The sequence below is a fragment of the Alternaria atra genome (genome assembly GCF_907166805.1).
Source record: "Alternaria atra isolate CS162 genome assembly, contig: 35, whole genome shotgun sequence".
NCBI classification, from domain to species: domain Eukaryota; kingdom Fungi; phylum Ascomycota; class Dothideomycetes; order Pleosporales; family Pleosporaceae; genus Alternaria; species Alternaria atra.
This window is the reverse complement of record NW_025091334.1, coordinates 2,166,277-2,191,770: the sequence shown is the minus strand read 5'-3', so window position 1 is coordinate 2,191,770 and position 25,494 is coordinate 2,166,277. Positions and strand designations below refer to the sequence as shown.

Genomic DNA, 25,494 nt, shown 5'->3' with positions numbered 1-25,494 from the left:
GACCGTATCTCCTTTCGCCTCCATGGCTAGGGCGTTCTGGAAAATGTTAGTCGGATGGATATGCGGATGAGACTGACACTGGGGTTCCACTGTCAATAGACCCTACGAACCCGTCTCCGCATGCTTTCTGCTATTTATACGGTGCAGCCTTCTCCCCAAAGTCCACACTGGTCTCCTCTTCTCCAGCTTCTCTCCAGCTCGTTTTTCCTGAGAAGTGTACCCCGCGCTGCAGACCGGCTCATCTTTGACCGACACTTTACTTTTCTTCATCGATTTCTAATTACCACGCGCCCACCATGACGATCTTGTCGCGTTTCAACAAGAAGAAGACAATCGAGGACGAAGTCCACGAGAAGGGAACACCAAATACCGGTACTCCTTTGGACACACCTGCTAGGGGCAACTCCGATGTTGTGCAAGCCGCAGACCTCGAGCCCAAGGGCCGAGTACCTGCCGTTGCTATCATTCTCGGTGCCGTTGCCAGTATTGGTGGCTTCATGTTCGGATACGAGTCCGGACAAATCTCTGGTTTCCTCGAAATGAACGACTTCAAGCAACGCTTCGGTGACAATGGCGAGTTTTCCGCTGTTCGCTCTGGTGCTATTGTCGGTTTGCTAGCGTAAGTAACTTCCTCTCAACACAATGAACGCGTCTCACAATCTGCCAGCGTCGGTACTCTCTTCGGATGCTTGGGCTCGGCCCCTCTGGCTGACACCTTTGGTCGTCGTCTCACTATCTCCGGTTCCGCCTTCTTCTACATCACTGGTGTAATCATCGAAATTACGAGCAAGAACGTTTGGGTTCAGTTCGCCATGGGTCGCTTCACTGCCGGTCTCGGTATCGGAGCCCTTTCCACTGTCGTACCCATGTACCAATCAGAGTCGATTCCTAAGCGCATTCGTGGTGCCACCGTCTCCTCGTACCAATTGTTTATCACACTCGGTATCTGGACTGCATACATGGTCAACTATGGCACAGAGAAGGATTACACCGACAGTGCTCAATGGCGAATTCCCAACGGCCTTTCCGCACTCTGGGCCATCATTCTTGGTAGCACTATCCTGCTTCTCCCTGAGTCTCCCCGTTATGCATACCGCAAGGGCAAGGTCGACGAGGCTCGCGCGAACATGGCCCGTCTCAACGGTGTAGACCCCCACAGTGCTTTCATCGACGCTGAGATTGCTGAGATTCAGGAGAAGCTCGAGGCTGAGTCCGCTGGTGGTGACCACCCATGGCATGAGATCTTCACTGGTCCCCGTATGTTGTACCGTACCCTGCTCGGTATGGTCCTCCAGGCTGGTCAGCAGTTGACTGGTGCCAACTACTTCTTCTACTACGGCACAACCATTTTCTCCGCCACTGGTCTCGAGAACTCCTACGTCACTTCCATCATCCTGGGTACCGTCAACGTCGTCGCCACCATCTTCGGTCTCTGGGTCGTTGAGAACGTCGGTCGCCGTAAGGCAATGATGGTTGGTGCTGCATGGATGGCCATGTGCCTGTTCATCTACTCCTTCGTCGGCCAGTACAGTCTCTCCCGCGACGCTCCTCAGACCACACCCGCAGCCGGAAACGTCATGATCGTCTTCACTTGCCTGTTCATCGCCGCATTCGCCACTACCTGGGGTCCCCTCGTCTGGGCCATTGTCGGAGAATTGTACCCTGCCCGTTACCGCGCTACCTGCATGGGTCTCGCTACCGCGTCCAACTGGTTGTTCAACTTCATCATCTCCTTCTGCTCTACCCTCATTACCGACAGGATTCACTACTTCTACGGTCTTGTCTTTGCCGTCTCCCTCGTTCTGCTCTTCTTCATCGTCTACTTCTTCATGATTGAGACCAAGGGCCGTTCGCTCGAGGAAATCGACACCATGTACATGATCCACGTCAACCCCATCACCAGCTCCAAGTGGGACCCGTCGAGTCTCCAGAAGGATGGCCTGGTCGACACCGACAGGCTGCACATGGGTGCAGGTGGTCGCACTTTCAGCAAGGCTGAGCAGGCTGGTACCCACGGCGGTATCTTGGAGCCGGCGGAGCGCAACGAGAACCAAGTCTAGATGGCTGGTTTGGTGTTGATGAGGCTATGATGGAGAAAGAACTATGTCCCCGCTTGGATGTAGACTGTGACGGCCTAAAATTTATCAGTTGTAATTCAGAATGAGTGTCCGTTCTATGGGACATCGCAAGAGTATGCTTATTTAGTACATACTCCCAATACATTATCGTCAAATCACTTGCTATCTTCTCCCATTATGTGTGAATGCTCTTAGTATTGCTCTTGTTCCGTTATTCGTACTAAGATACCCTCGTTGTGCCACTTCTCGATCCACTCGAGGCTGATCTTAATCCTCGATTTGCCCCAGGCTAAATTTCCGGGTAACTTAGGACTAACAAAGTGACCAGCTCATGCACCAGGAAAGACGCGGATACGACTAGGTATCCTGTATGACCCGAGATGATCGGGGTTCCTCTTAATCATTTCTCGAATATGTTCAGAGACAAGTGGATTGTTCGTATGTCTATGCTTCGCGTCGAACACATCCACAGCTCCATACACTCACATTACGACATCCTCTTCGTCGTAACAACTCATGTACGAATGAAAGAACATTCGAGTATATGAGGCGGCGTACGGTGATAGCATCAAAACAGGATACCTCCATGCACCACGGCCAGTTGAGGGAAGCTCATCATCACTCCGCAAGGTTATTTTCCGGATGGACTGTCGCTGACCGATCAGGGAAGTAGTAAGAAAGGTAGAAAAGACGCGCAGCTGTTTTTTTTTAGAATTGAAGACGATGTCGTTCAGTGCCAATCCTAGTCCTTTGGTTTCGTGGTACAACTGGCGACGAACCTATTTAAGTCGATTCGATTCGACACTGGGATCGGTGGGACGGTATCCCTTGAAGCTTCTCAAGTTGTCGCCAGGTTCGCCGTGTTCGACCAGTAGGAGAGCTTGATCTTCGGTGAGCGTGTATTTGTAGGTCATGTCGCGGAGCTCTCCCGGTAGTGACGGTGGTCGGTTTTGGTTCGGCGGTGGTACTGCATCGTTCGCAGTGAATAGCTTCGGTAATTCGAAGCGCATCTTGGGCGTTGGTGGGGAAGACACAAGTAGTGTGGATGAGAGATACAGGAAAAGCGGAAAAGTTTGAGAGTATTCAACGGGATTGCTTACCTGTGACTGGTCTGTTTGCTTCGTGGCGTGGCGAGGCCTAACGACTCCTTACAAAGGAAGGAAAGAGCGACTGTACACGTGACGTCACGATCAAGGTAAGTGAGGTCCCAGACCAATGCGACCACTTGCAGTCACGAATGTTGATCTACGGCCACAAACCACTCGCGCGACTTTCACGAATGTAAGGTACATAGGCCTATACTCTACTATTATAGCTTAGTAGATCATCTACAGTAACAGTCTTTCAATCAGCCTATTACAGATGTAGCAATTGCGGTAAGACTAGCACTAGGCACAACGCGCGCACATGTCTAGAGGTACTAGATGCAGCTTCTGAACAGATTAGCCTACTACACTTTGTCTATACTGTTCTGTGCAGAGTAAGATTATTGTGAGAGTCCGCAGGTTTAGTAGGGTCTTAGCATCATAACCGACTCGCTCGTGTGGTACGCTATCTCTACTATAGACACTGTTTCCTTCTATACTATCTAAGGTCGAAATTCCCTTTGCGCAGTGCGTAGGTGTTTGTGGTTAGGGGTAGGAGTAGGAGCGTGTCGTCATGAACGCTGCTGCCAAGACCTTGCTAATAACCATCCCTAATGCAGGCTACGTGCATCTACGTTCGCAGCGATCTCGAGCTCGTAGAATTACAACACATACCGTACATTGCCCACCCTGAGGCATTCGGCGCTCTTATAAAGCTATTTCGTGGTTCTTCTAGCTTCTTAATTATGATCTGGCATTTTTCTTCGTCGGCCATTGGTTCGTCGCTGGATGTTGTCCATCGGAACCATGAGTTTTGCTGTATCTACAGGTATGAAGTTTGACTCTTCGTGTGTGGAGTTTTGCGTGCTACTAGTGTTACTCGCGCTGGATATTGATATGGCTTCGACTACTGAATTTCGTGGACTCGTGGTTGGTAGAAGTTCAGCCTTGTTCTTGGGCATCGGCGGACTTCCGATGTCTGAAGGTACACGAACAGCCCGATCTGGCATACGGTTGACTGGGGCTGTACTCTCTGAACCTTGGTACAATTGGTGCCATTTTTGCTTGACTCCAAGAAATTTGGTTCGAAATTTTTCTCGCTCGGCGCCGCTCAGGAACTGCAACTCGAACTCCTCGGCCTTGAAACAATCATGGTCTTCGTAGTACTGGAGCACCTTCGGACTCAGTGGTACACCGGCAGCGTAGCCTGCGTCAGCCTCTTCTTTCGTTGGACGAATCCACGAGGCATAGAAGGGCCGTTTTCGCTCTGAGGGATGTGGTCTGAAGAGCAAAACTTTGCTGTCCTTCTCATTTAAATTCAGCACCCAATTGACGTCAATTCTTATCGTACAAATGAAGCCTTGTTCATGGAGGTATATGGCAATTCGACAGGTTGGGGTATTTTGTTTGTCTCTCTCAATCATACGTGCTGCCCGGGCACTGCGGCTTCCCTCGAACGCAGTGGAGGTCTGACAAGCCGCGTTTCTTGTTGCTTCTCCATTGTCCTGCTCAACCCAGATTTGGATGGTTGCAGTGCCGAATTCGAGAGTTAGTTCTTCCTTGCTCTTCTGCAGCATACCTTTCACGAGGCCGCTAATTGAGGACGGTTTGCTCACCCTAAGATACTTCAGAGCATAACTCCCCGCAATATCTTGAGAAGTAAGAGTGGACTGAACGATTCGTGCGTCGGCAAGACCGGAGTCTCCGACAAATCCAAACATGGCATTTGGTATCACGGCTCGCTTGCCAGCGCTAAGAAACGAGAAATCGAGCCAGGTCCTCGTGGTATACGTTTTATTGGGATTCCAAAATGCGTACAACGGGAGAATTTTGACTTCGCTACGCCGGAAGGAAAGATTGACGGCCCCGCGGCTTGGTACTCTGCAATAGAGTTGCATGTATCCTGCCTCATTTTCGATCACATCGAGACGGGAGTTATCCCATTCATTGTCAGCAGCGGACCAGTGCAAAACCTCTATGTTGTTGATCGCTGAGCTACCAAGGAATGTCCCATCTGCTTCTCTAACTGTCCCATGCGAACCAGGCATCCTTGCAACAGCTTGTGCTTGGCTCATAGCGCTGGACAACGTCTGAACAACCCAGGAAATGTCTGGTCTCTCCTTGGCATTGGGCTTCAGCATGTGATCAACAAGATCAAGGATGCTTCTCAGAAACGCTGTGCTCTTTTCGCTGCTGTTCGTTGATGTTGCATGCCACTGTTCGAGACCCGTGATGAAGTCTCGAATCGCTTTCTTGACTACATAGTCCCCATTTGCTGTCTCCTGGCAGAAAAACCTCTCATCTTGGTATCTTGACCACGAAGGCATCGTACGGCGCGCTTGGTCCAGCCCAAAGAACCTATATGATTGGTCATTTGATCCAACCAAGCCAGCGTATCCAAGTACCATGAATGCGGTCACCTCAAGGACTATGCACCCGAGCGACCATATGTCATATGCTCGGCCGAAGTGCATATTCAAGTCTTCGATCTCGGGCGGAGCGTAAGCATCAGTCCCAAAATGGCCATCCACGCTGGGAGTTGTCTTTCCTCTTCGCCGCTGCGTGAGCGCAGCTTGGCCGAAGTCTGTGATGATCCAGTTGCCATCTTCCGACTCAACGAGAATATCGTCCGGTTTGAGATCGAAGTGGATGCACAATCTTTCGGTGTTATCAGTATTTTCCCTGCTATCGGCGCCATCCGCGAACCCATGAATCTTCTTGAGAGCCTTGGCAATTCCAAGCAGTTGTCTCCATGAATTCGCCTTTTCTAACATCGCATCCCTCTTGTAGCCGTAGCCGAAAACGTGGTCGCGAAGCAAATGATCTAGGTTCGTCCAGGCTTTCGGGAAAATGAGGTTTATCGTTGGGCCATGGCCGTAAGCTTTAATGAGCTTGACAATGTGGCCATCGTTGAACCGCTGAACGTGTTCGATATTGGATTGTTCGAGGAACGCTTGCGGTCTCGGTGTTGTTATCTGTTTCCTCACGAGCTCAAGCCTGGGGTTGACATCCTGATCCCAATAAGCTTCAATCATAAATTGGATGACATCGCTACTCACTCGGAATTTGCAATACTCCCGATGAATTTTGAAGGCGTACACTTTACTGTTCGCACCCTCGGAAGTCCAATGTCCAGCCTCATCTTCTCTCAACCCTATTACTTCCTCGCCGATGAATGGTAGTACAACGCCTGCATGGTACTGGCGGAAATTCTTTGTTTCCATGTGTGGAACAGCGAATTTTGGCAAATTGCTTGCAAACCTTCTTGCAAAAAGATCGAAGCGGCTCTGGTCGCGCTTCATGTCGCCCGTGTATGCCTCCAGATCGTCACGAGAGAACTTCGTTGCGTGGGTTACCTATGATTCCAGAAGCCAATCGCTGCAGCTGCGCCTCATAAAACCGACAATGAGGTGCGGATGCTCCGAAATTATTAGAAGACCAAAGACGCTGAAATGTGTTCGCCTCAAATCATCGCTGCTGTGGGGTCCTCCAACGATTTCGACCGCAGATGCGTCAAGATCGACTAGGGAGTTGTATAGATGCCTGTCTTTCGCGCAGTCTTCGCAACCGCAGTTCAGTATTTCGGTTATTTTCTGAAGTGTGAGATATTCCCTCAGCTCATCAAGCGGAAAGAACGATCTCTGTTCATCATCGAGCAGCTTCCGCTCGATGTCGTGCCGAGCTGCGCGACAAGGCTCTGGCATCTTCAAACACTGGGTCAGCCTTATTACAATAGTCGGTGGGTCGGTTTCGGTGGTACTAGACGCTCCCCACGGCGCCCAAATGCCATAAGGAGCAGGACAGCCCGATCGATGGATTTAGGGAAGTTAGCGTTGTATCACTGTGGGCCTGGCCGTCGAAGTCTCGTCTTGTGGAGATGGGCAAGTTGACTTCTTGTGAATACGATGACCTGGTAAGATAATCTTTGCGGCAGTTCAGGAGTGGCACACCCACCAACAAGGCAACTGATCGCCTCCAGGCAAATGTATTGCTTGCGGTGACCCTCCTATGCACTCGGTTCTGGTGAGTGCGCCACCACATCTTCTTACCGGTTCCGTCAAGCAATAGCCAGCCCCCAAATGTCAAGGCGAGAAGAAGGAGCGTAAGTACAACAAATATCCACATCTCCGAGGCGAATCTTAGTGAGGCTGGACTAGCCTTGGAATTCACCGTCAGGTACCCCATGCTGAGGAATTGCTGTAATTGTTAGTCAGTAGATCCTGCACGCAACTAGTAGACTTACCGAAACGAAGGATGCTGGAAGATAGATGGATGTCAACCAGGTCACCTTTTTTAATGTCGAGGCATCCCTTTGCAACTTCGTTGTCAGTTCCACCATATTCTTGCTATCGATGTCGGCCAGCCGCGCCATCTCGTTGGAATTCTCGCTGCTCGTCTTCAACGAGTCCAGGCCACGGAACGATATGATATCCTGCATCTAATTGAGATGTCAGTTGATGTTCAATAGCTACAATACTATGTCTTACTAGACTTGATCCGCTCTTTGCCCTCTAGAAGATTTTCGACTCGGATTGATTGTTGCTTCAACTCATCTAAAAAGAGTTCTACATCGTGACCATGGATTACTTTGGCTTTCGCTTTCGAGCAAATGCCTACGTTGGAGCTCAAAATATATCTCGCGGCATTCATGCGATCGTTGATAACCTGTACATCTTGAAAGTTGGAGTACTCAATGGTTAGCACCGGCAGCACCTGTGGATGCAGACGGGTATGGCTTCGCCATTGGCCTCTATACATACGGCCATGTGATTGCTAGTAGTAGGTGCTTCTTCTGATGAATTATTTCTGACCATTAACCTTTTCGTTCAGCATTCGTGGCGATTGCGCTCATCTGGCTGCAAAAGCGCATGAAGACCTCGCACGTTGAGGAGTACCAACTTACTTTCTTCACGAACAAGTATCTTCTGAAAGCCTTTTCATTTGTTTTCGCTGGCGCTAATATCGTCATCCTCAGTTTTGCTGCCAAAGAAGAGTCTCCAGGAAAGATTGCAAGGTTCTGGTGGCCTGTCACCATTGTTGCTCTCGTCTTTGTCGGCTTTATCTACTGGGCCGGCATACGCCTTACCACAGTGAAGGTAAAATGGCATGGTAAACATGGAAATGCTAGGGCGGTCGAAATCGGTGACATAATTGGTTTCAAGGTCGTAGTGCATAACGATGACGACAGGGCGCCGCAAGAGATCAAGAACGATATCGCGGAGAAGCTGCACTCGCAGATTGACGGCAGTTCAAGGAGGGTAAAAGTTGAGACCAGCGGCTGGGTAAAGGCGCTAGGTGAAGGGGTTGATGGTTTTAAAAACTTTTGGTCGCGGTTTTTGTTCTAAGTTACCAGATCAATCGTCCCTTGTTGCGCTTGCAGTTCAAGAGCACTAGATGTAGTCTATTCATCGAGCGAGCTAGTAATTAGTAGAAAGGGCCCGAAAAGAAAACTTTGGTTATAGACTTGCAATACAGTTGAAGAATGTCCAAAGGTTTTTATAAGCTTTAATAGAGCGAGTCTTAGAGATAGAAGCCGTGGGAGTCTCACACCGGCAGAGATTGACATATAGATTGCGCAGTGCAAGAAGACGGCCAAATTCACGAAGGGTTTTAAGCTCATAGTAGCCTGCTTTTGATAGGTTGTACCTAACACTTGAGCTCTAATCTAAAGGCATTCAGCACGTTATCTTTTGTGCTGTGTTAGTGTAGGATGCAGGGTATACCTTCAGTGTAGAACTTGAGTGTTGAGTACAACTGATAAGATACAAGCTTCTCCTTACGTGGTAGACGAGCGAAGAGGTTCAGATTGAGCATATCTATCAAACAACTAGATCTGACAAGTGCACCAGCAACTCTGTCAGTGAGAAAAGATAGATCATGTTCAACAGAAGCCTCCGTCATGGTAACGGATCATGTAACCTTTTGCTAATCCTCTCTTACACTGCGATTGAATTCCGCCGTGACCTAGAATTCTCGCTCACCCAATTGACCGCTCTCTCAAACCCGTTCTTCCCCGTTCGAAAGTCCGCGATAGCTTGTGCCACCTCCTCCCTACTCGTAACAACAAACGGGCCATACTGAACAATAGGCTGCTCAAGTGGCAGACCAGCAACTAGGATAAAACTAGCTGCCTGGTCCGCATTATCCTTGACACTAACATCGACAGAATCGCCCTCCTGTTCAAAAACGACCATGTGGAACTGGTCAACCGACCGCGCCGGCAAGCCTCCGCTGTTGTCGCCATCAGACACTGCGATACTGCCCTCAAGGACATAGCAGAAAGCGTTCCAACCCCGTGGCAGGGATTGTTTGAAGCGCCCACCTGGCTGCACAGTAAAATGCAAGTACCAAACCGGCGTATATGAGAGTTCCTTGGCACTCTCAACTCCAAACGCCTGGCCACTAATCACTTTTACGTGAACTCTACCGTCGTCTTCACTTGTTGCTTGGGGAATATCTTTTGCTCTCAGATCGCGATACCTTGGTTCGCAGTACTTTAGCTCCTTGGGAAGGTCGACCCAGAGTTGCATGCCGACGTTTGGTTCACCATCAGCAGTGTTCCGTGGTATTTCCGAGTGCATGATTCCACGGCCTGCGGTCATGAATTGCAGATCGCCAGCTTCGAGCGTCCCTCGGTTACCGGCGAAGTCTTCGTGGTCGACGCCGCCTTGGATGATGTACGATATTGTTTCTTGTCCCTTGATTCTTTTGTCAGTAATGGAACAGGACTTAGAGTGAGGGGGCGACTACTCACACGGTGGGGGTGGTCAGGGGCGCCTGCGTCCATGTCGTTACCAAAAGTGCTATTGAAGTGGTCTAGCATGACGAATGGGCTCAGATGACGCAACTTTCCTAGTCCGATTCCACGTCGCACACGCATGCCTGCACCTTCTTCTACTTCGGCAGCAAGAAATAATTTAGAAATCCTGCGCGGCGCATGCGTGCTGTATGTTTCATCCGGGATAACGGGGAGGCCGCGGAACATTGTCGTACTGGGGTTGCTGGTCATGTTACTGGTAGAGTGATGATTCTTGCTATAAGTTGGTGTTGTCTCTTTTTTGAAAGATCTTGCGATGCGCGATAACATGAGGTCGTTATTACACTGGATTGATGCGGTGGTGCTGACGATGGCGAAGATAAAATGGATTCTAGTGAAGTTGAGTATTTAAACATGCGGGTCATATATAGGATATTGGTAAGTATCTGTAATGTCGGGCTACAATGGCTACATAATTGTGCTTGTGGAAGCAAGTATGAATGGTGTGTAATGCGCTCGGATGGTACAGTTGCCGCGTGACAAATGGAGCGCGGAATTGTCAACGCCACGTTCCGCGCGCTAGCGAGATCAAATACTCAGCAAGCTGGAACAGTGCTCAAGCTATCTCGCCGAAAGCATCCTGTGATGAAATTTCCTGGAGCACGTTGATAGGAGGGAGGAGGTGTGGAAGATTGTTAACGCCATTCGGTGAGGTGTAGAGGAGACGATGTGTCGAACTGGAGTGAGGTCGCGGCTGGCTAGTACTAATTAGATCTCATGGATTATATATTGACTATATACCTGCAATTGAGCATTACTGCAGTCATTTCCTAAACGTGCAAAATCGGAGGCCCATCTCGCCATACATCATGCGTAGTGCGTCATGTCCTCCATCGCCATTTCTTTACTTTCGTACTGCATGAGTCCGCAGTCAATGACACCGCTTGAACGCCAGGTGCTAGGGAAAAATGCCATATTATGGTACATAGAAGAGGATGTTTCAGTGAAAATACTGCAAATCAGGAACGCGATAGAAGCAAAGGGGTATTCTGGGGGTATCCATGGTGCGACAGTGGGAAGTGGGCGCACGTAAGAATGGTGGTAGATTGTGGGGTGTTTGGTTGGGGTCATGAGAGCCGTAGTGGACGAATTACTGTTCAGCGTCTGTTTACCTGGATATGTTAGTACATCTGCATCGTCTTAGAGGAGTGTTTTCATCACTTACCGGTATCCCCGGCCTCCCCGTGTGCCTCTCCTTTCGCGGTAGTCCTCATGTTCTTCAATGACCTCGACGACATCGTCGCCCGGTACGCGTTGTTGTCTCTCTACGACGATGCTCCTCGCCCTTGGTGCCGCCTGCCTCCTCTCTTCAACAATGATTTGCGATCGTCCGCTGTTCCGCCTCGGGCTCCTACTAATCTCGCGGATTTCACCAGAACGGCGTCGCGAGGAGCGTGCGCCATGTGAACTACGTCGTGGCCTGCGCACTACAATCTCCTCTTCTCCAGCCATGGCCGTGGTCGTGCCCGTCTTATTGTTGGTGTTGGTCAAAGACTGTATGAGCCAGCAGATCAGGAGAAAGCCGGCGACACTGCCTAGCACGATGCCGACCACGGTACCAGGCTCAGGGCCCGAGATGTTGTAGTAGGTGGGTATTATTCCCTGCTGGGTATATATAATGTTTTGTCGCTTGGCAATGGGTGCTGACTTGGGCGCATCCAAGACAATGGCTGGCACATGGAAAGCAGGCTGTCGGGGGTTGAGGCCCGAATCGCGGGGCGCCATGTTCGCAATGGCATTGTAGTGGTCGCGTACGGCCGGCATGGCGAAGTCTAGCAATTGTGCGACACTGGCCGCGAGAATGCGCGTTGGCAGCGAAGTGGTAGTGGTGGGTTTTCGGCGTGTTTGGGCTGCCGTCGTCTGGGGGAACAGCAGTTCGTGGCCTGAGACCGAAGATGCCGGCGCTAGTTGTGGGGGAGGCAGATCAATGTGTGGTGTCGCGGCAGCAGATGCAAAACCACAATGCTAGAGAGCAAGTAGAACGAAAGATGCAATTGTGGGTTGCCGAGAAATCCGTCCAAAGTAAGAGGAAAAGGGAAAGCAGGGCACGCTTGGTGAGATTTGACACAGCGGTGCGCTGGTTGACTACGACGCCATGATGCAATTATTCATCTGCTATGGGGGCTGGGGCCCAATAATAGGAGGCTGAACTCTCAACACCACGTCCCGCACCGCGCAACATCACGACATCCAATAACCGACGGATCCCGCGACACAGCTCTCTTACTGATCAAAGTTGTCGCAATGCCTCACCTTTCCCATCGCACATTGCCATGTCATCAAAAGCCATCTGCAACGCTCCGCGGGAGGCGCAACGCCTAAATTTCGACCTCATCTCAACTTCGCACTTAGAACGCGGCTCTAGAAACTTGACTTACACCGTGTACTCTACCCGCCCATACTTGTTTCTTTCTCGCTCATTTTCTTGATTCGACCGCACTACCCTGCATCGGATCCTGCCTTCTGCACATGCCATCCGGCCAATTGCCGCGGCTTTGCGCGCCGAAGCCATACAGCGCTTGTCGCGCCCTCACGTGAGGGCTCCGCGGACATTCTGGTCCCCACAACAACACCCTTCACAACACCCTTCACAACACCCTTCACAACACCGTGAAGCGCCATGAAAGCAAAGCAAGTCTTGTATGAGCTCTTCCATCCAAAGCCCAGAATGGAGCTACTAGTTGATCTCACGAAAACTGCAAACATTAATTTACATCCCGAACATAGCCGTAGCACAGCCCCAGCCACAAGGTAGGCTCGTGTCAGTCTCGACTACAAGTTCCACTGAAAATCTTCTTTTACGTCAGCCACCACTTCTCATCTGGATCAACACGACGTTCTTGGTGAGCGTAACACAAGCTAAAAAGAATATCCATCTTATCCAGGGTCATCGTCGCGGAAGGCTCAATCAACCGCCTGCTCTGGCCTATCCCCCAGAGAGGCCGAACATGCAACGAGACTCCCAACTCACGCTCCGTGAAATCCATGGATGTATTGAGAATTTGGTATGCAGCATCGCAGATATTCAAAAACAAGCTCTGGTGAAAGTAATCGAAGACGATACGCCTCTAAATCTACGGTTCATCACGCCTTATCAACATTCCGAGGACTGGACGACAGATGAAAACTGTTCCGAGTATGCTCTTACCTTACCTGGTCACCTCGGACCTGGTCAAGAGTATATATCTGTTTCGTATACCTGGGCCCACTCGCAAAAAATAGATGAATCGTCGCCCTTGCCAGACTATCGCATCAGAGATGAGGCCACTCCAGATGCGCCCTCCAGGCCGATCAAATGTCCACCTTTGGTATTCCACCGTGCAGTTGGCTTTGCACGAGCACGGAATTGTCCCTATGTCTGGATCGATCAAGAATGCATATACCAGGACGACGCAGAAGACAAAGAAAGACATCTGCAGATCATGCACAAGATATATAAGGATAGTAGATGGACGGTTGCCATCTTGTCAAATGAGATGCCCGACACCATGCTTAGCGCTCTGTCGCTAGTTACGCATAAGGTCCATCAGAAATGGAATGGGATGCCACAACTTCAAAATTGGCCGGCCAACGTCCATATTTCTCCGCTCTTCAGAGACTTTATAAAAGACTCTGCTACAGCATTGGCCTCTGTTCTTTCCGACCGATGGTTTAGACGTGCCTGGACCTTTCACGAAAAGCACTGTGCCTCGGCATGTGTATTGCTAGCTCCAGTTAATCACAGAGGCGATGCGGCTGCGCAGTTACCTTTGGATTGGATCGGAAACGATGTTTGCTTCTCATTCCGCAGTGTACGCGACATGGCCAACCTTCGCACAGTCTTGCAACCGTTGGACCATGAACCTTGGCCGTTACAATATCGCTTTGGACTCGCACCTTTCCTATACGAGATAGATCCGTCGAAACCTACGGCCTATGGTCTATTATTCGAGGTGATGGAGAGATGTGATAACCTCGTCTGCTCAGATAGACTCACGATACTTGCCAACGTTTGTAGCTATCGTTACAAGTTGAACTCCACGATACTGAACGACGCAAAGTACAGCTACAGTACCTGTATACTCGCGCTTATCATGGCAAACGAAGTCGATCATGAGACTGGTGAGCAGGGAATAAACATATTGGAACTCGATTTAGACAAGCCGATCGAGGAGGCATTACGAACGATGGGCGTGATTAAGAACGATTGGAATCACTTAGCGTAGCTGGTTTTGTTGCATACATCTACTTGTAGTGTAACTATACTTCCTGCCATTGCTTTTGCTACATACTGCGGCCCATTACCTATAATTCAACGCCAAGTACAATATTCACATCTGGAAGCTTCATCAGCGTCGAGGCCTTTTCTGCAGGAAGCAGCTTTTCATCCGGGCCGTACCTTGTAGCCAAATCGTTCTCTGGTCTCGGATCTGTAGACGCTGATCTGGGCGGGGAGGTTCAAAGGCCTCAGGTGGTCAATTGAGCCTCTCATGTCCGGCACATCCTCTGGAAATGATTCCAAAAGAGCGTCTATGATTCTGTATCGTGCTGCTTCGAGGATCATTCTCTCTATATTTGTGGGAAAGCCATTTCTCGCAAATACAGCGTCACGACCCAACCTCGAGAACGAAAGTTTTTCTCAGGATCATGTTCAAATGCTTAAAAGGAAGTGCCCTGTTTACGCAAAATGTGGGCAAGGCTGAGCCCACTGCAGAACTCGATGGCTGTTCTCGACCTTTATCCCGATCATCAATTCTCTCCCCTGTTCTCACTCTATCGTCGCCTCCACCATCGGCTTCAACATGCCCGCAATGACCCCATCCGCTATGCTGCTCGGCAACAGCCCATACACCAGCCCATCCTGCACTGCATGCCAGAAATAGGACGTCACGCACCGATGACCATGTCCTACCCTCGCTAGAATCGACTTTGCCATGACGTCTGCTGTCGGCATCAGGAGCACCGCTTTGAGATTTGGATCTCTCTGAAGTTGTTGAGTGTAGGTCGGGCCCACAACGACCTCCAAGATCTCAACAGAGGACTTTGCCTCCGCTTGCTCGGCGAAGAGGGCGCGGTTCCAGGCGTGCAAAGCGCCCTTGCAGCCCGAGTAGGCCGCAACGTAGGGCTGGCCGACTTGTGCACTTGATCCGCAGGTCAGCACGAGCGTAGGCTTGCCTTGGGCAGCGAGCTGCGGGAGAATAGCGCGGGTGAGTTGGAGTGGAAATTGGACGTTGAGCGAGAACAAGGCCTGCATTTCTTCAGGTGTAGTCGACTCGAAGTATTTGAAGTTGCTGGACAGTGGGGCGGTGCCGCCAACATTGTTGACGAGGACTGTCAGTAGGCCGGGCAGCTTGCCCACCAGTGCAACGATGCGGTCGATATCGGCGCTGGTGAAATTGCTGGCATCTACAGTAACGGTGCAGAAGTCACGCTGAGGGTAAGCGGCAGCGAGTTCGTCGCGCACGTTGGAGAGCTTGGCCTCGTTGCGGCCATGGATAAGGACGTTGAAGCCGCGCGCGGCGAGTTCGGAAGACATCGCGCGCCCAATACCGTCGCTGGCACCAGTGACGAGGGCCCAGCTTGCTTTACCTTCAGGGCTCTGGCGGAGGTACTTTGGCAGGCCCGAGGCGTAGAACCAGTGGATCAGTGGGGGCGGCATGCTCGCTGTTTCACGTAACGTGATGTAGTAAAAAAGCAAGTATAGTCGAGCTGTAGAAGCGGAGGCCTGTAAAGATGATGCTTGATGCTTCGAATCATTTATGCGCTGTTGAAGTACATACATATACTCCGCAGGCCACACGCAATCGTTCGATACTTTTGCACTTTTAATACAGGGCGAAACCTCACTCAGGGAAGAATCTGACCCAAAGGCGCCATACTCTTGTTATTGCACTTTCGATGTGCGTATCATGCACAGCGCGACAATGCGCCAAAGTTCTAAGTCCGATGCATTACTCACAGGGAGGTGGCGTTGAGTTGTGCCCGGACGACCGGACGAAAAGCGGCCTTTGAGAGACTGCAGGGTCGCGAGCCTGAGAAATCATATCGACTTTAGGTAAGGGTGAAGGTGCCAGACTGGCGGGATCAGGCCAGAAGGGGGACGCTTTGTACTACTTGCTACGCAAGCCGCCAGCGACTGCATTCTGGGAAAATGTTGAACTAAGCAGCTTAGACCATGCCACGAGGCTTTCCAATCACGTAATCCATGTCACAATATGCAGAGCGGGTGGAGACGCAGGTTGCGCCGTACTCGATATCGCGCTAGGCCTTAGCAGGCTAGTATAGAGGGAATCTGCTGGATAATGTACGAGCGTCTCTCGCCTTTGCCACTCGTGCGACGGCTGTGCCCTTCAGAATGAAATTTCACCATGTGCACTCTACACGGCTCCCATACAAAGAACCTAGTGGACCAAATAGACAAGTGTCATGATCGAGAGAATGCGTCTCTAGCTCTACTAGCACAGCATATTAACTTTTCCTTCTAGTTTACAAAACCTAGCTAGTTCTCTTAACTTAGACGTTGGTGTACACTACTGCGCAGAAATAACATCAAGGGATATTTTCTCGCTAAGCATAAAGACAGCAAGAATTGGAAATGCACCTGGAGCTCGGGAGAACGCACTTGCGTCGACAACACGGAGACCCTCAACGCCACGAATACGGAACTTTTCCATACATCGGTGCTGACGAAATAATTGCTCAGGCCAGAAATTTTACCTCGTCAGCGGCGGTGATAACTGCCAAAAGATCGTCGATACCTACAAAACCTTCAGTTTAGCCCAATTGTAGGTTAACACAGAATTCCCGTCGTCACGAGCCCTCTAACTCTGAATGAACAGCTACCAGTGGAATCCTGCGGCCGGCACAGGCAAGTCATTCTTTTTTTCACAGTTCTATCAAAACATACTGACTTATTATAGGCTGTGGCGCTCTCTGGCCAGATTACTTTGTCTGTGTTGGTGTGCCAGGCACACCTACCGCTCCACCTCCCGTGACCACTACTACAGCCCAAGCACCAACTGTTCCAACTCCTACTGGCCCTCTAAGGCCCTGCCGCTAGAACCCTTCCAAGGAACAGTATGACTGTCCTGGTGTCTGGCCTGCTGCTCCCGGTCCTACTCAGGAAGGTGTCCCTTACAACTGCGTAAAGTGGGTGCTCCAGAAGACTAGGATGATTTGCGCCGACAGGGCCAAGACAGGAAGGATTTCCCTAGATACATTTTGTTCGCTGAATCCTTCGGTTAGAAAGAACTGTGTCGCACTGTGGGTGGGTATGCGTACTGTCTGGCGACAGGCTATTAAGCATTCGGCTTGGGGTGCTGCTTGAAACGAAAACTCGTAGTGCACTCCTGTGATTGATGAAGCTTTCAGCACGCACAACGCCTTCAGCACTCGCTTCTCTTTTCTGAGTGTTGTGTATAGGGCCATTCGACAGTAATGCGGCTCCGCACCTGGGCGTAGGCGCAAATACTTTACTCAGTGATTACACACGGAGGAGCTCACACGAGGTTAATCGCAGCGGGCGTAATTTGTAATGTAACATGGCGACTAGCCAAATGCTTTATGAGCGGCCTAGTCAGGTAAACTTGTACTGTGCCTAGGCAATTCGAAGAGAGCATTCTCAGTCATGCCACGCCTAGACGACTGTCATGTTCTAGAACGTGTACTAGTTAAAGCGTTAATTTTGTGCGGCCTACGTTCGCCCGCAATAGTTTACATCCGCTTAGCATCTACATGAAGAGCGACACGGCCGAATAAGTATAATCGTCTGCCTTCTCTTCTCAACCAAGTCGATTACTACTATTTAAGCCTCATCCGCCACCATGAAGCCAATCTACTCGCGCGATAAGTGCGTCGCCGCGATTTACGACTTCTACGACTTCCTGGGAAAGATGCTCTTAGATTTGCCCGCGTCTATCATCTACCCACCTCCTAGCAGTTAGCCTAACATGACTCCCGAAGTTATAGATTGTCTAGGCAAAGACCTAGAAGTCATAAATTTGCTGCGTCGCCAGCCGTTCCCAGATGACCGACCTTACACAGCGCGGCCACAGTGTTTGCCTAGCTGCCCGGTCTATGCCTAGAAGACTTTGGTAGACAAGCTAAAGGAGGAGAAGGCAGATAGAGAAGATTTGCTACTCGCAACAGAGAGTGAAGAAGACAAGTTTAGCGGCAAGATTCCTAAATATTGCGTAGGTCTTACGCACGCTCTTAATATCAGCGAATACGTAATGCTGTTAGACGTCAAAACCGGGCTGGTATATTAGATAGACTGCCTAGATGAGAATTTGATGGTGTGTAATCCTCAGCCATCACATCTAGTGTATAATTTAGAGGGCGAAGCAAAGGCAGAACAAGACAGAAGCGTCGTTGTTGCAGATGGGGAAGAGGATGACGCCGAAGCTTCAGACGACAACAGGGAACACGAAACGCCTCCGACATCCGACGACGAGACTGACGACGAGGGCGATGAGAACGATGATTCTGAGGTCGATGACGAGTCGGAAGACGTGAAATGGGGACCCTGCTGGCCGGTCCGCCACTTCTTCGCCATGTTGAAGAACTACTTCATCAAGCTGAACTTCATTCCCTATAGTAGTCAGCGCATCGTTCAAGTCTGGACGGAGCGATACACTGACCATAACCAAATCCCTAAAGGTATTGCGGAGTTTCTACAGTCCATATATCACAAGCATGGGTGGCCTAATCTAAACGTCTATCGGAAAGAAGCGTGTTTAGCAGAGCTCGAGAAAGCGACGGGAACTAAAGGTACTAAATACTACAACCTCGGTTAGTCGTGAATACTAGAAGAGAATTTGGGAATGGGAGGGACCGAATAATGCAGTACTAGTTAATATCACCTGAACCGTTAAGCAGACTGAACAATTGGATAGCCTGCCCAACAATGGCATGGATGTTGAGAGTGGAGTTTAAGACACGAGTAAAATTATATTATTACAACAATTTCCCCCATTGCCCACCACATCAAGCCTAATCCTGAAGATGTAAGGTGTGCGTGACCTTCCTAGCCGCTGTTAGGGCTAGCGATAAGTACCTTCGGGCTTTTCCCTAGACTTATTAACAATTAAGCTTTTGTAGTGGAGTGTTCTGTTGGTCCTCCATCGGAACGGGTGCTCGATGCAAGTAGATGGGGTATATTGTTGTGTATATGTGTGTGGTGTTCGTTGTCTGAACCTAGTTCAGATATTCCTGTCCCTTTTCTACCCTCCGCGTTATCTCCGAGTCCGATAGCCCTTCAGATCTGCAGTTCCTCTAGATTCTCTACCACACTGTTACCTATCTACGTTCAAGCTAATTTAAGCCTAGTAGCGTATGGTAAAATAGTATTAATTAAGCTTATAGACGCTAGCTTTTTTAATAATAAGATTAATAGACCTAGGCGTAGGGCGTAAGGCAATTATTGTTGCTGTATATTCGATCTTACGATACTTTTTTAGTGTTAAGATTAGCATTAAAATACTAAAAAAATTTACTACAACGCTATAACGTATGTGTATATACATAAAACCTTTATAATCTTTGTGTTGTACACGTAATTTAAAGAGTAAAAAGAAGATCTTACCGTCGTCCGCTTCGGCCCAACCGCAAAGTATGCTCAGGCATGCGCCTCAGCCGCAGCAGGTCCTGCAGAGGGGCTTAGGCCAGCTAAGCCTCTCTGTGGAATCCACCTTAGCCGTCGACCTGCCTTCATATTCGCGCTCTAGCTGCTCATTACAATAACGCAACGCTTTCGAACGTACGGGTAATGCGCGCGCAGCGAAAACCCCGCAATGGCCGAAGTCGTGGGCCTTGCAGCTAGCATCATCCAGATCGCGGGGGCTGGCGCCAAGCTCAGCGTCGCATTGTACAACTTCACGAACTCAGCCGCGCGAGCAGACCAGGACATCAAGGACATTGCCGATGATGTAGAACTCACCTCCAACGCGCTCGAGAGCGTAGGAAAGGTGTTTGAGTCCGAGGATGCCAAGTCAATTGTGTCGAAGAAGGCCATCCAGGACGCTAACAACCTTATCAAAAAATGCCAAGGTGTCTTCAATGAAGTGTCGGAAATGGTGGAGAAAAGGAGGAAGGTGGGAAAAGATGGAAAGAAGACCTTGAGTGTGATGGGTAAGTTGGCATGGCCAATGAAGGAGCAGCGAGTCGAGTTGAATCGAAGGAGGCTAGAGAGCTTGAAGAATAGCCTTGTGCTTTTGTTGCATGTCTTGCAATTGGCACAAGGTCAGTCGCGAGGGTTAGATAACACAATCACTGCTACGTATACAACGCAGCTGACAACAGCAGTAGGAGAATGGAAAAGAGTGTCATGGAAGAAGAGCGCGACAAAATCCGCGAATTGCACCAGCGCCAGCAAGAGTCACTCAAAAGTTTACAAGCCTTGGAGGGCAGATTTTGCAATATTGCACTTGATGACGAAGACCATCTTCAGGGATCAAGCCTTGTCTCCCCTATTCCAACATTGAAGCTCATGGCCAACGCTCAAACCATGAAACTGCCCCCACTAGAGAAACGTACAAGATCTATGACAAACACCATCACCATCGATCTTTCCGGCACAGATGATTCCGACACGTCCGATAGCGACGCCATGATGACAGATGAAGACGACGAGCATATATCCGTTGAAGAATTATCGAGAGCGGCGAAGCACGTTACAAAACTGCTCGGTCGTATCACGGTGCTTCAGAAGAGTCTCCGTACTAACCAGAACCCTCATCGGAAGCGACGCGTGCACAAAATGTACCAACGTTTCTGCCGCAAGTTTGAGTTAGATATCAACCTTGCTCAAGCTGCAGGCCCATCACCAGATGTTGAGAACAAGTCCCACAGTACTGCGTTGGAGGACTATGAGATAACTACCCGTAGCTTTGGTATTGGACCAGGCCCTTATGGATGGGTATCCTATCACCCGAACCCGTTGACGCACCGACTAGCACCTGCGAGTACCGAGGGTATGGCAGGACGGGCGCCCAAAGGACGAAAGAGAGCCTTGAATGCTGAGCAGCGCCGCCATGCAGCGTTGATGCGGATTGTTGGCGCTTGCTCGAATTGCCAACTACGGAAGGAAAGGTGTGACCCTGGCACTCCGTGCAGGGCCTGTCTTGAACATTACAAAGGAGATCTAGCCAACCATCCTTGTCGGCCTCCTGAGCGTGAGAGTAGCCAATATGAGACGCACAAGCCTCCGGAAACACGACCTTCGACCCGGGACCGCCGTCCATTCGACCTAGCGGTCGTGGACGCTGGTTCCGTGGAGGGCTTCGACTCTGACAGTTTCCTTCATGTCGGGGCTGAGAGTACGCCATTTCCAATTGTTGATCTTGGAGATTTTGACCCACGAGCTCATGCACAGCTCAATAGCACAACACCCGCAGGTCCTCTTCCCACCTATCAACGACCAGATGGCGAGTACGTTCTACACAGCCGCAGCAGAGCTATTGCCATTCCTGATGCTATCCGTGAATCCACCAGCTACAAGAATCGACCTCCAGTCTCTACATCAGCACGAAGAGCTCCTCCTATGCCCTCAGTATCACCAGTGGCTTCACATTACCCTCGTTCTCAACACAAAACTTCTACTTCCTCTCTCTCGCCTGACCCCCATGGGAGAGTATCCTACAATATTATGAGCGATCCTCCGAACTCACATTCCTACCCTGTGACGACAGCTCCAGATGCAGCACCACATCCTCATCATGGAATGTCTGATCAGCAAGGGAAGTTACCGTCACTAATGGTTGATCTGCCTCGAGCATCGCAGTCTGCACCTTCTCTGCGATATCCCTCACCTCTGAGAGAAACGCAGCACGGAGCTATGCCTCAGATTCCTGCGCCTGTACAAATGGATGCTTCAACACCAGGTCTACGGCACGGACAGCACAGTCCTCTCCCCGGCCGATCTGAGGAAAAAGGTGGCTTTGTGCAAGCTGCGGGCGCCGCCGGTTACATGGAGAACAGTGACAAAGACTGTAGTAGCGACCGAGACTCATCCGGAGAACGAGAGCGTGAGCGCCGAAAGGCAAGCGATGAGCGCGACAGGCGAGACCACCCCATTGAACGACAGGAGAGGAAGTCTGAATGGAACTTCATTTCGAGTGGGTACGCATTGCCCATCGCATCGACCGACTTTCCTACATTCAGCAGCGCACTTTACCATCAAGCACGCACTTATCGTCAGGCTCAGATGCAACAACAGCAACAACAATCAGACCAGATTCAGATACAGCAACAAGATGCGATGCAATTACAGAGTCCATCCACGCCTAGTCCTGCTATGCCTATGCTCACCAGGCCCATGCTACCTTCGACGAATCATGCTCTTCAAGACTATCAATACCAGTTGAGGTCCTTGGAGCAACAGAACAAGAAGAGGTTACTAATATCTCGACAAGAACAAACTGATGAAAGCGAACCACCTGCGAAAAGAGCTCGACCTACTCAGTCTGAAGAGGATGCAAAACAAGGCTTGCTTCTACCTCCGGTTGCCTCTAGTTCGCGACTCGATCCTATCATCGCCAGCGTTAGCACCGGCTCACCCGGTAAGAACTGGATGGAAATCCGCTCGCTCTCCAGTAGCGATAATGGCTGGGTTGACGTCGATCCCGGCCATGGCTACCACAACTCCTACCACTACTCAGATAGCTCCGCCACCATCTTCAACCCTGTTCAGTCACTTCACATCCGCACTGGCTCCGACGTGCCACGATCGTTGCAATCTTTCAGCAACTTCGAGGAAATACAATTTCCCAATTACTTGCCTCAAACGGAGACTGACCAGACAGCTGCAGATTCGTTCAATATACTAAACCGATTTCGGGAAGGAACTAAGACCATTCCGAATCCGTTTGAAACATTGGAAGAAACAACTCTCCTGAAGAAGATGCTAATGAATATGGACCCGGCAACAAAGAAAGAGCTGTTGCAGCTACCTGACCCGCAATTTTGTGGGACGGTGCAGAAGTACTTGCAGAATGTGATGCAGACGCAGACGGGACAGTCGAGGACGCCCCCGGAAGTTTCATCTACAGAGCAGGTCTCATATGGAAGCGCCATTAATGAAGTGGCGGCGCCACCACCGAATTCCCCCAGGAAGACCTTTCCTCAACCTGCCATGTGTCGGAAGTCTTCCCAATCCCCCGAAGCTACAATTCACTGGTCTGGATCACGTTCGGCGGCTGAGTGCTTTCCGCTATGTGACGAGACGGAACGAGACGACGACGGTTGTTGTAGGCAGGGGACGCGGATGGGAAGTGATACAGATGAGTTCCCTCCCGGCGGTGCATATAATGCTTCGTTGGTGCACAAGGAGAAAGAAGAGCCTATATCGCGAGGTCCGAGCGGAATTTCACCAACAGGTGTCTCAGGGCCTGCAATAAACTCCAAGACGAGGAAGAGGACTAAGAGTGGATGTCTCACCTGTCGGAAACGCCGCATACGTTGTGGTGAGGAGAGACCTACTTGTGCTAACTGCACTAAATCTAAACGTCAGTGCGAGGGCTACAGGCAGAGAGTCACCTTTGAACCGCCAGTCGGGGACTGGCCAAACTATCCTCCAGGTGTGGTCAGCACTATACAACATCGCACTTCAATGCTCCCTGGAACACGTACCGAGATTGGAAATACTTTAGACTCCGTTGACAGAGATATTGTCGATGTGCTGCTCGAGCAATGGACTGTGCCAGTGTACTGACGGCGTAGGTTGTTCATGTCTATCTCATGACTGTACGATGGTTCTACGCAGCGAATTCATTCTAAAGTATTTTGATTAGTTCTTATGAAATAATGCCTCTCGCACACCTAAGACAGGAAGCCGCTCGTTGTACACTCGATATCGATTGCTTCTTCTGCGAGAACATAGTCAGAGCTGAGCTTCTACCACCAGGGAATCCGCTCGAAAAGTATCTTGCTGGCCGTGATGAGATAATTACCCATTTGCCACATTTTAAATGCTCACATCACACGCGCGATGTGCCTTAATTTGCGATCACAGTCAATTTCAGCCGTTAAGGTATGTGGCAGACGCGTTTCTCTCGCAATCGCGACATTTGTTTTGTACCTGTGTGCTGGAAAGTAGCAGGAAGCGTTTTCCGTCGTTGTACGGGATTAACACCATGAACCTGGCGCTGATATGAGACATTGTGGAGAGAACGTTGAGATGGAATGGTTAGTCTCGGTGGGACGAAGCGGACCTGATATCCAACCAGGACAAGTGCGGTGGCGGGGTTAGCTTCGTCGCGTCTTAGGCGGGCAGGCACATGGGGCTGTGCAGGTACTCTCTCACGCATAGCATCTTCCGCAGTGTCACCTGCTCGTAGGTTTGTATTAAATTTAGCCACACTCTCTTGAGATGGTGCCGTTGGCACAGTTGCTGGCCAGAAATCGCGTTCATTAGGGATGGTTTGTGTGCTCCCCAACTGTCGCAAGAGTAGATGTACTGGATGCGCGCATCAGAGCAGCAGGAGCGTGAGATTGGTGCATAGAAGGCGCGAGCCCATCTCCGTGGTCGAGTATGATGGACCCGAGCTCTTGAGATGCTGTAGGTTGATGCCAGGATGAGGATCTGCACATCTTCTGAAACACAGCCTCAGTTGCAGCCATTGGGGGCCGTTTATGCACATACATGAGATAAGAGATCTGGCAGCTCCACTTAATCTATTACATGGGAACCGTCTTATCGAAACAACTACTGTGCGTTCCACTTCCGCCATGAAGCTCATCGACCTGATCGTAACGCTCTGCCATCTCCTCCTTATTACCGAAGCCGTCCCAGTGAACACAGAGGAGGGTTGCGCCACACGACCATGCCACGAAAAGCAACTTGAGACTAGAAGCAGAACTAAATGCGACCACCCTTCGAAATACACCGTGCAGTGGTTCATCGAGAACGCGACAAAGCGGCCCGAACCTACATCATGTCTCTTTTACACGCGCGGCTTGAGCAGAGCGGCGCGTCGCTACGCGAAGTCGAGATCTAGGGACGAGGGGCCTCCTCTCACAACGATATGGGTATTTGTGTGCTTGCTGTGCGTGCAAAATCCTTTCTAACTAAATACAGGATGTGTGGCCCAAGGAGTACTATAGCAAGAGAATCACGACCACCAATCCATTACGATGTATCATGCAGAACAAGGAAACGCAAACACAGTATTACTATAGCATGTCCGAAGCTTTCGCCTCCATGTGCTATGTCTTCGCTACCGTCATGGACAAAAGCATCGCACGCGACGCAGCGACAGCAAATGACGTTAACCAGCACGGCCTTTGGTTTCACGCGGAGTTTCCAACTCTGCAACGGCTCAAGAAGATCACCATGATCGAAGCAATATCGGAAGATGGAGGGAAAAGGCTCACGTATTGGACGAGCCTAGATATGTTTGCAACCAGTACGCATCATGAAGACGTAATTGACCCTCGGGACAAACGCGTAGAGAACTCAGATTCGGACCGGGATCAGTCGATAGCTGATGATTTGTTGATTGAGGAATGGGACATGGACACGTAGAGCCTCGCCATATGC

At 50.2% G+C, this 25,494-nt stretch overlaps 7 protein-coding genes across 7 annotated transcripts; 4 read left to right on the top strand and 3 right to left on the bottom strand.

The window, feature by feature from the left end:
• Positions 1 to 296: 296 nt before the first annotated feature.
• On the top strand, positions 297 to 2,060 carry ALTATR162_LOCUS11625 (uncharacterized protein; the record flags this gene model as incomplete). Its single annotated transcript, XM_043319267.1, has 2 exons — positions 297 to 619; positions 668 to 2,060. 2 exons carry the CDS (start codon positions 297 to 299, stop codon positions 2,058 to 2,060), a joined length of 1,716 nt encoding a protein of 571 aa, XP_043175202.1.
• Positions 2,061 to 2,857: 797 nt separating this feature from the next.
• On the bottom strand, positions 2,858 to 3,088 carry ALTATR162_LOCUS11624 (uncharacterized protein; the record flags this gene model as incomplete). Its single annotated transcript, XM_043319266.1, has 1 exon — positions 2,858 to 3,088. The coding sequence occupies one exon, from the start codon at positions 3,086 to 3,088 to the stop codon at positions 2,858 to 2,860; it is 231 nt and encodes a 76-aa protein (XP_043175201.1).
• Positions 3,089 to 3,903: 815 nt separating this feature from the next.
• Positions 3,904 to 10,172, bottom strand: ALTATR162_LOCUS11623 (uncharacterized protein; the record flags this gene model as incomplete). The annotated part of the gene is made up of 5 exons (XM_043319265.1): positions 3,904 to 6,519; positions 7,118 to 7,360; positions 7,407 to 7,601; positions 9,145 to 9,861; positions 9,918 to 10,172. The coding sequence occupies 5 exons, from the start codon at positions 10,170 to 10,172 to the stop codon at positions 3,904 to 3,906; spliced, it is 4,026 nt and encodes a 1,341-aa protein (XP_043175200.1).
• Positions 10,173 to 11,088: 916 nt separating this feature from the next.
• Positions 11,089 to 15,618, bottom strand: ALTATR162_LOCUS11622 (uncharacterized protein; the record flags this gene model as incomplete). The annotated part of the gene is made up of 3 exons (XM_043319264.1): positions 11,089 to 11,092; positions 11,146 to 11,945; positions 14,872 to 15,618. 3 exons carry the CDS (start codon positions 15,616 to 15,618, stop codon positions 11,089 to 11,091), a joined length of 1,551 nt encoding a protein of 516 aa, XP_043175199.1.
• A 2,164-nt stretch (positions 15,619 to 17,782) lies between these two features.
• ALTATR162_LOCUS11621 (uncharacterized protein) lies at positions 17,783 to 18,754 on the top strand (the record flags this gene model as incomplete). Its single annotated transcript, XM_043319263.1, has 2 exons — positions 17,783 to 17,897; positions 18,339 to 18,754. The coding sequence occupies 2 exons, from the start codon at positions 17,783 to 17,785 to the stop codon at positions 18,752 to 18,754; spliced, it is 531 nt and encodes a 176-aa protein (XP_043175198.1).
• A 996-nt stretch (positions 18,755 to 19,750) lies between these two features.
• ALTATR162_LOCUS11620 (uncharacterized protein) lies at positions 19,751 to 23,667 on the top strand (the record flags this gene model as incomplete). Its single annotated transcript, XM_043319262.1, has 2 exons — positions 19,751 to 20,198; positions 20,249 to 23,667. 2 exons carry the CDS (start codon positions 19,751 to 19,753, stop codon positions 23,665 to 23,667), a joined length of 3,867 nt encoding a protein of 1,288 aa, XP_043175197.1.
• A 1,016-nt stretch (positions 23,668 to 24,683) lies between these two features.
• On the top strand, positions 24,684 to 25,479 carry ALTATR162_LOCUS11619 (uncharacterized protein; the record flags this gene model as incomplete). The annotated part of the gene is made up of 2 exons (XM_043319261.1): positions 24,684 to 24,983; positions 25,033 to 25,479. 2 exons carry the CDS (start codon positions 24,684 to 24,686, stop codon positions 25,477 to 25,479), a joined length of 747 nt encoding a protein of 248 aa, XP_043175196.1.
• Positions 25,480 to 25,494: the final 15 nt, after the last annotated feature.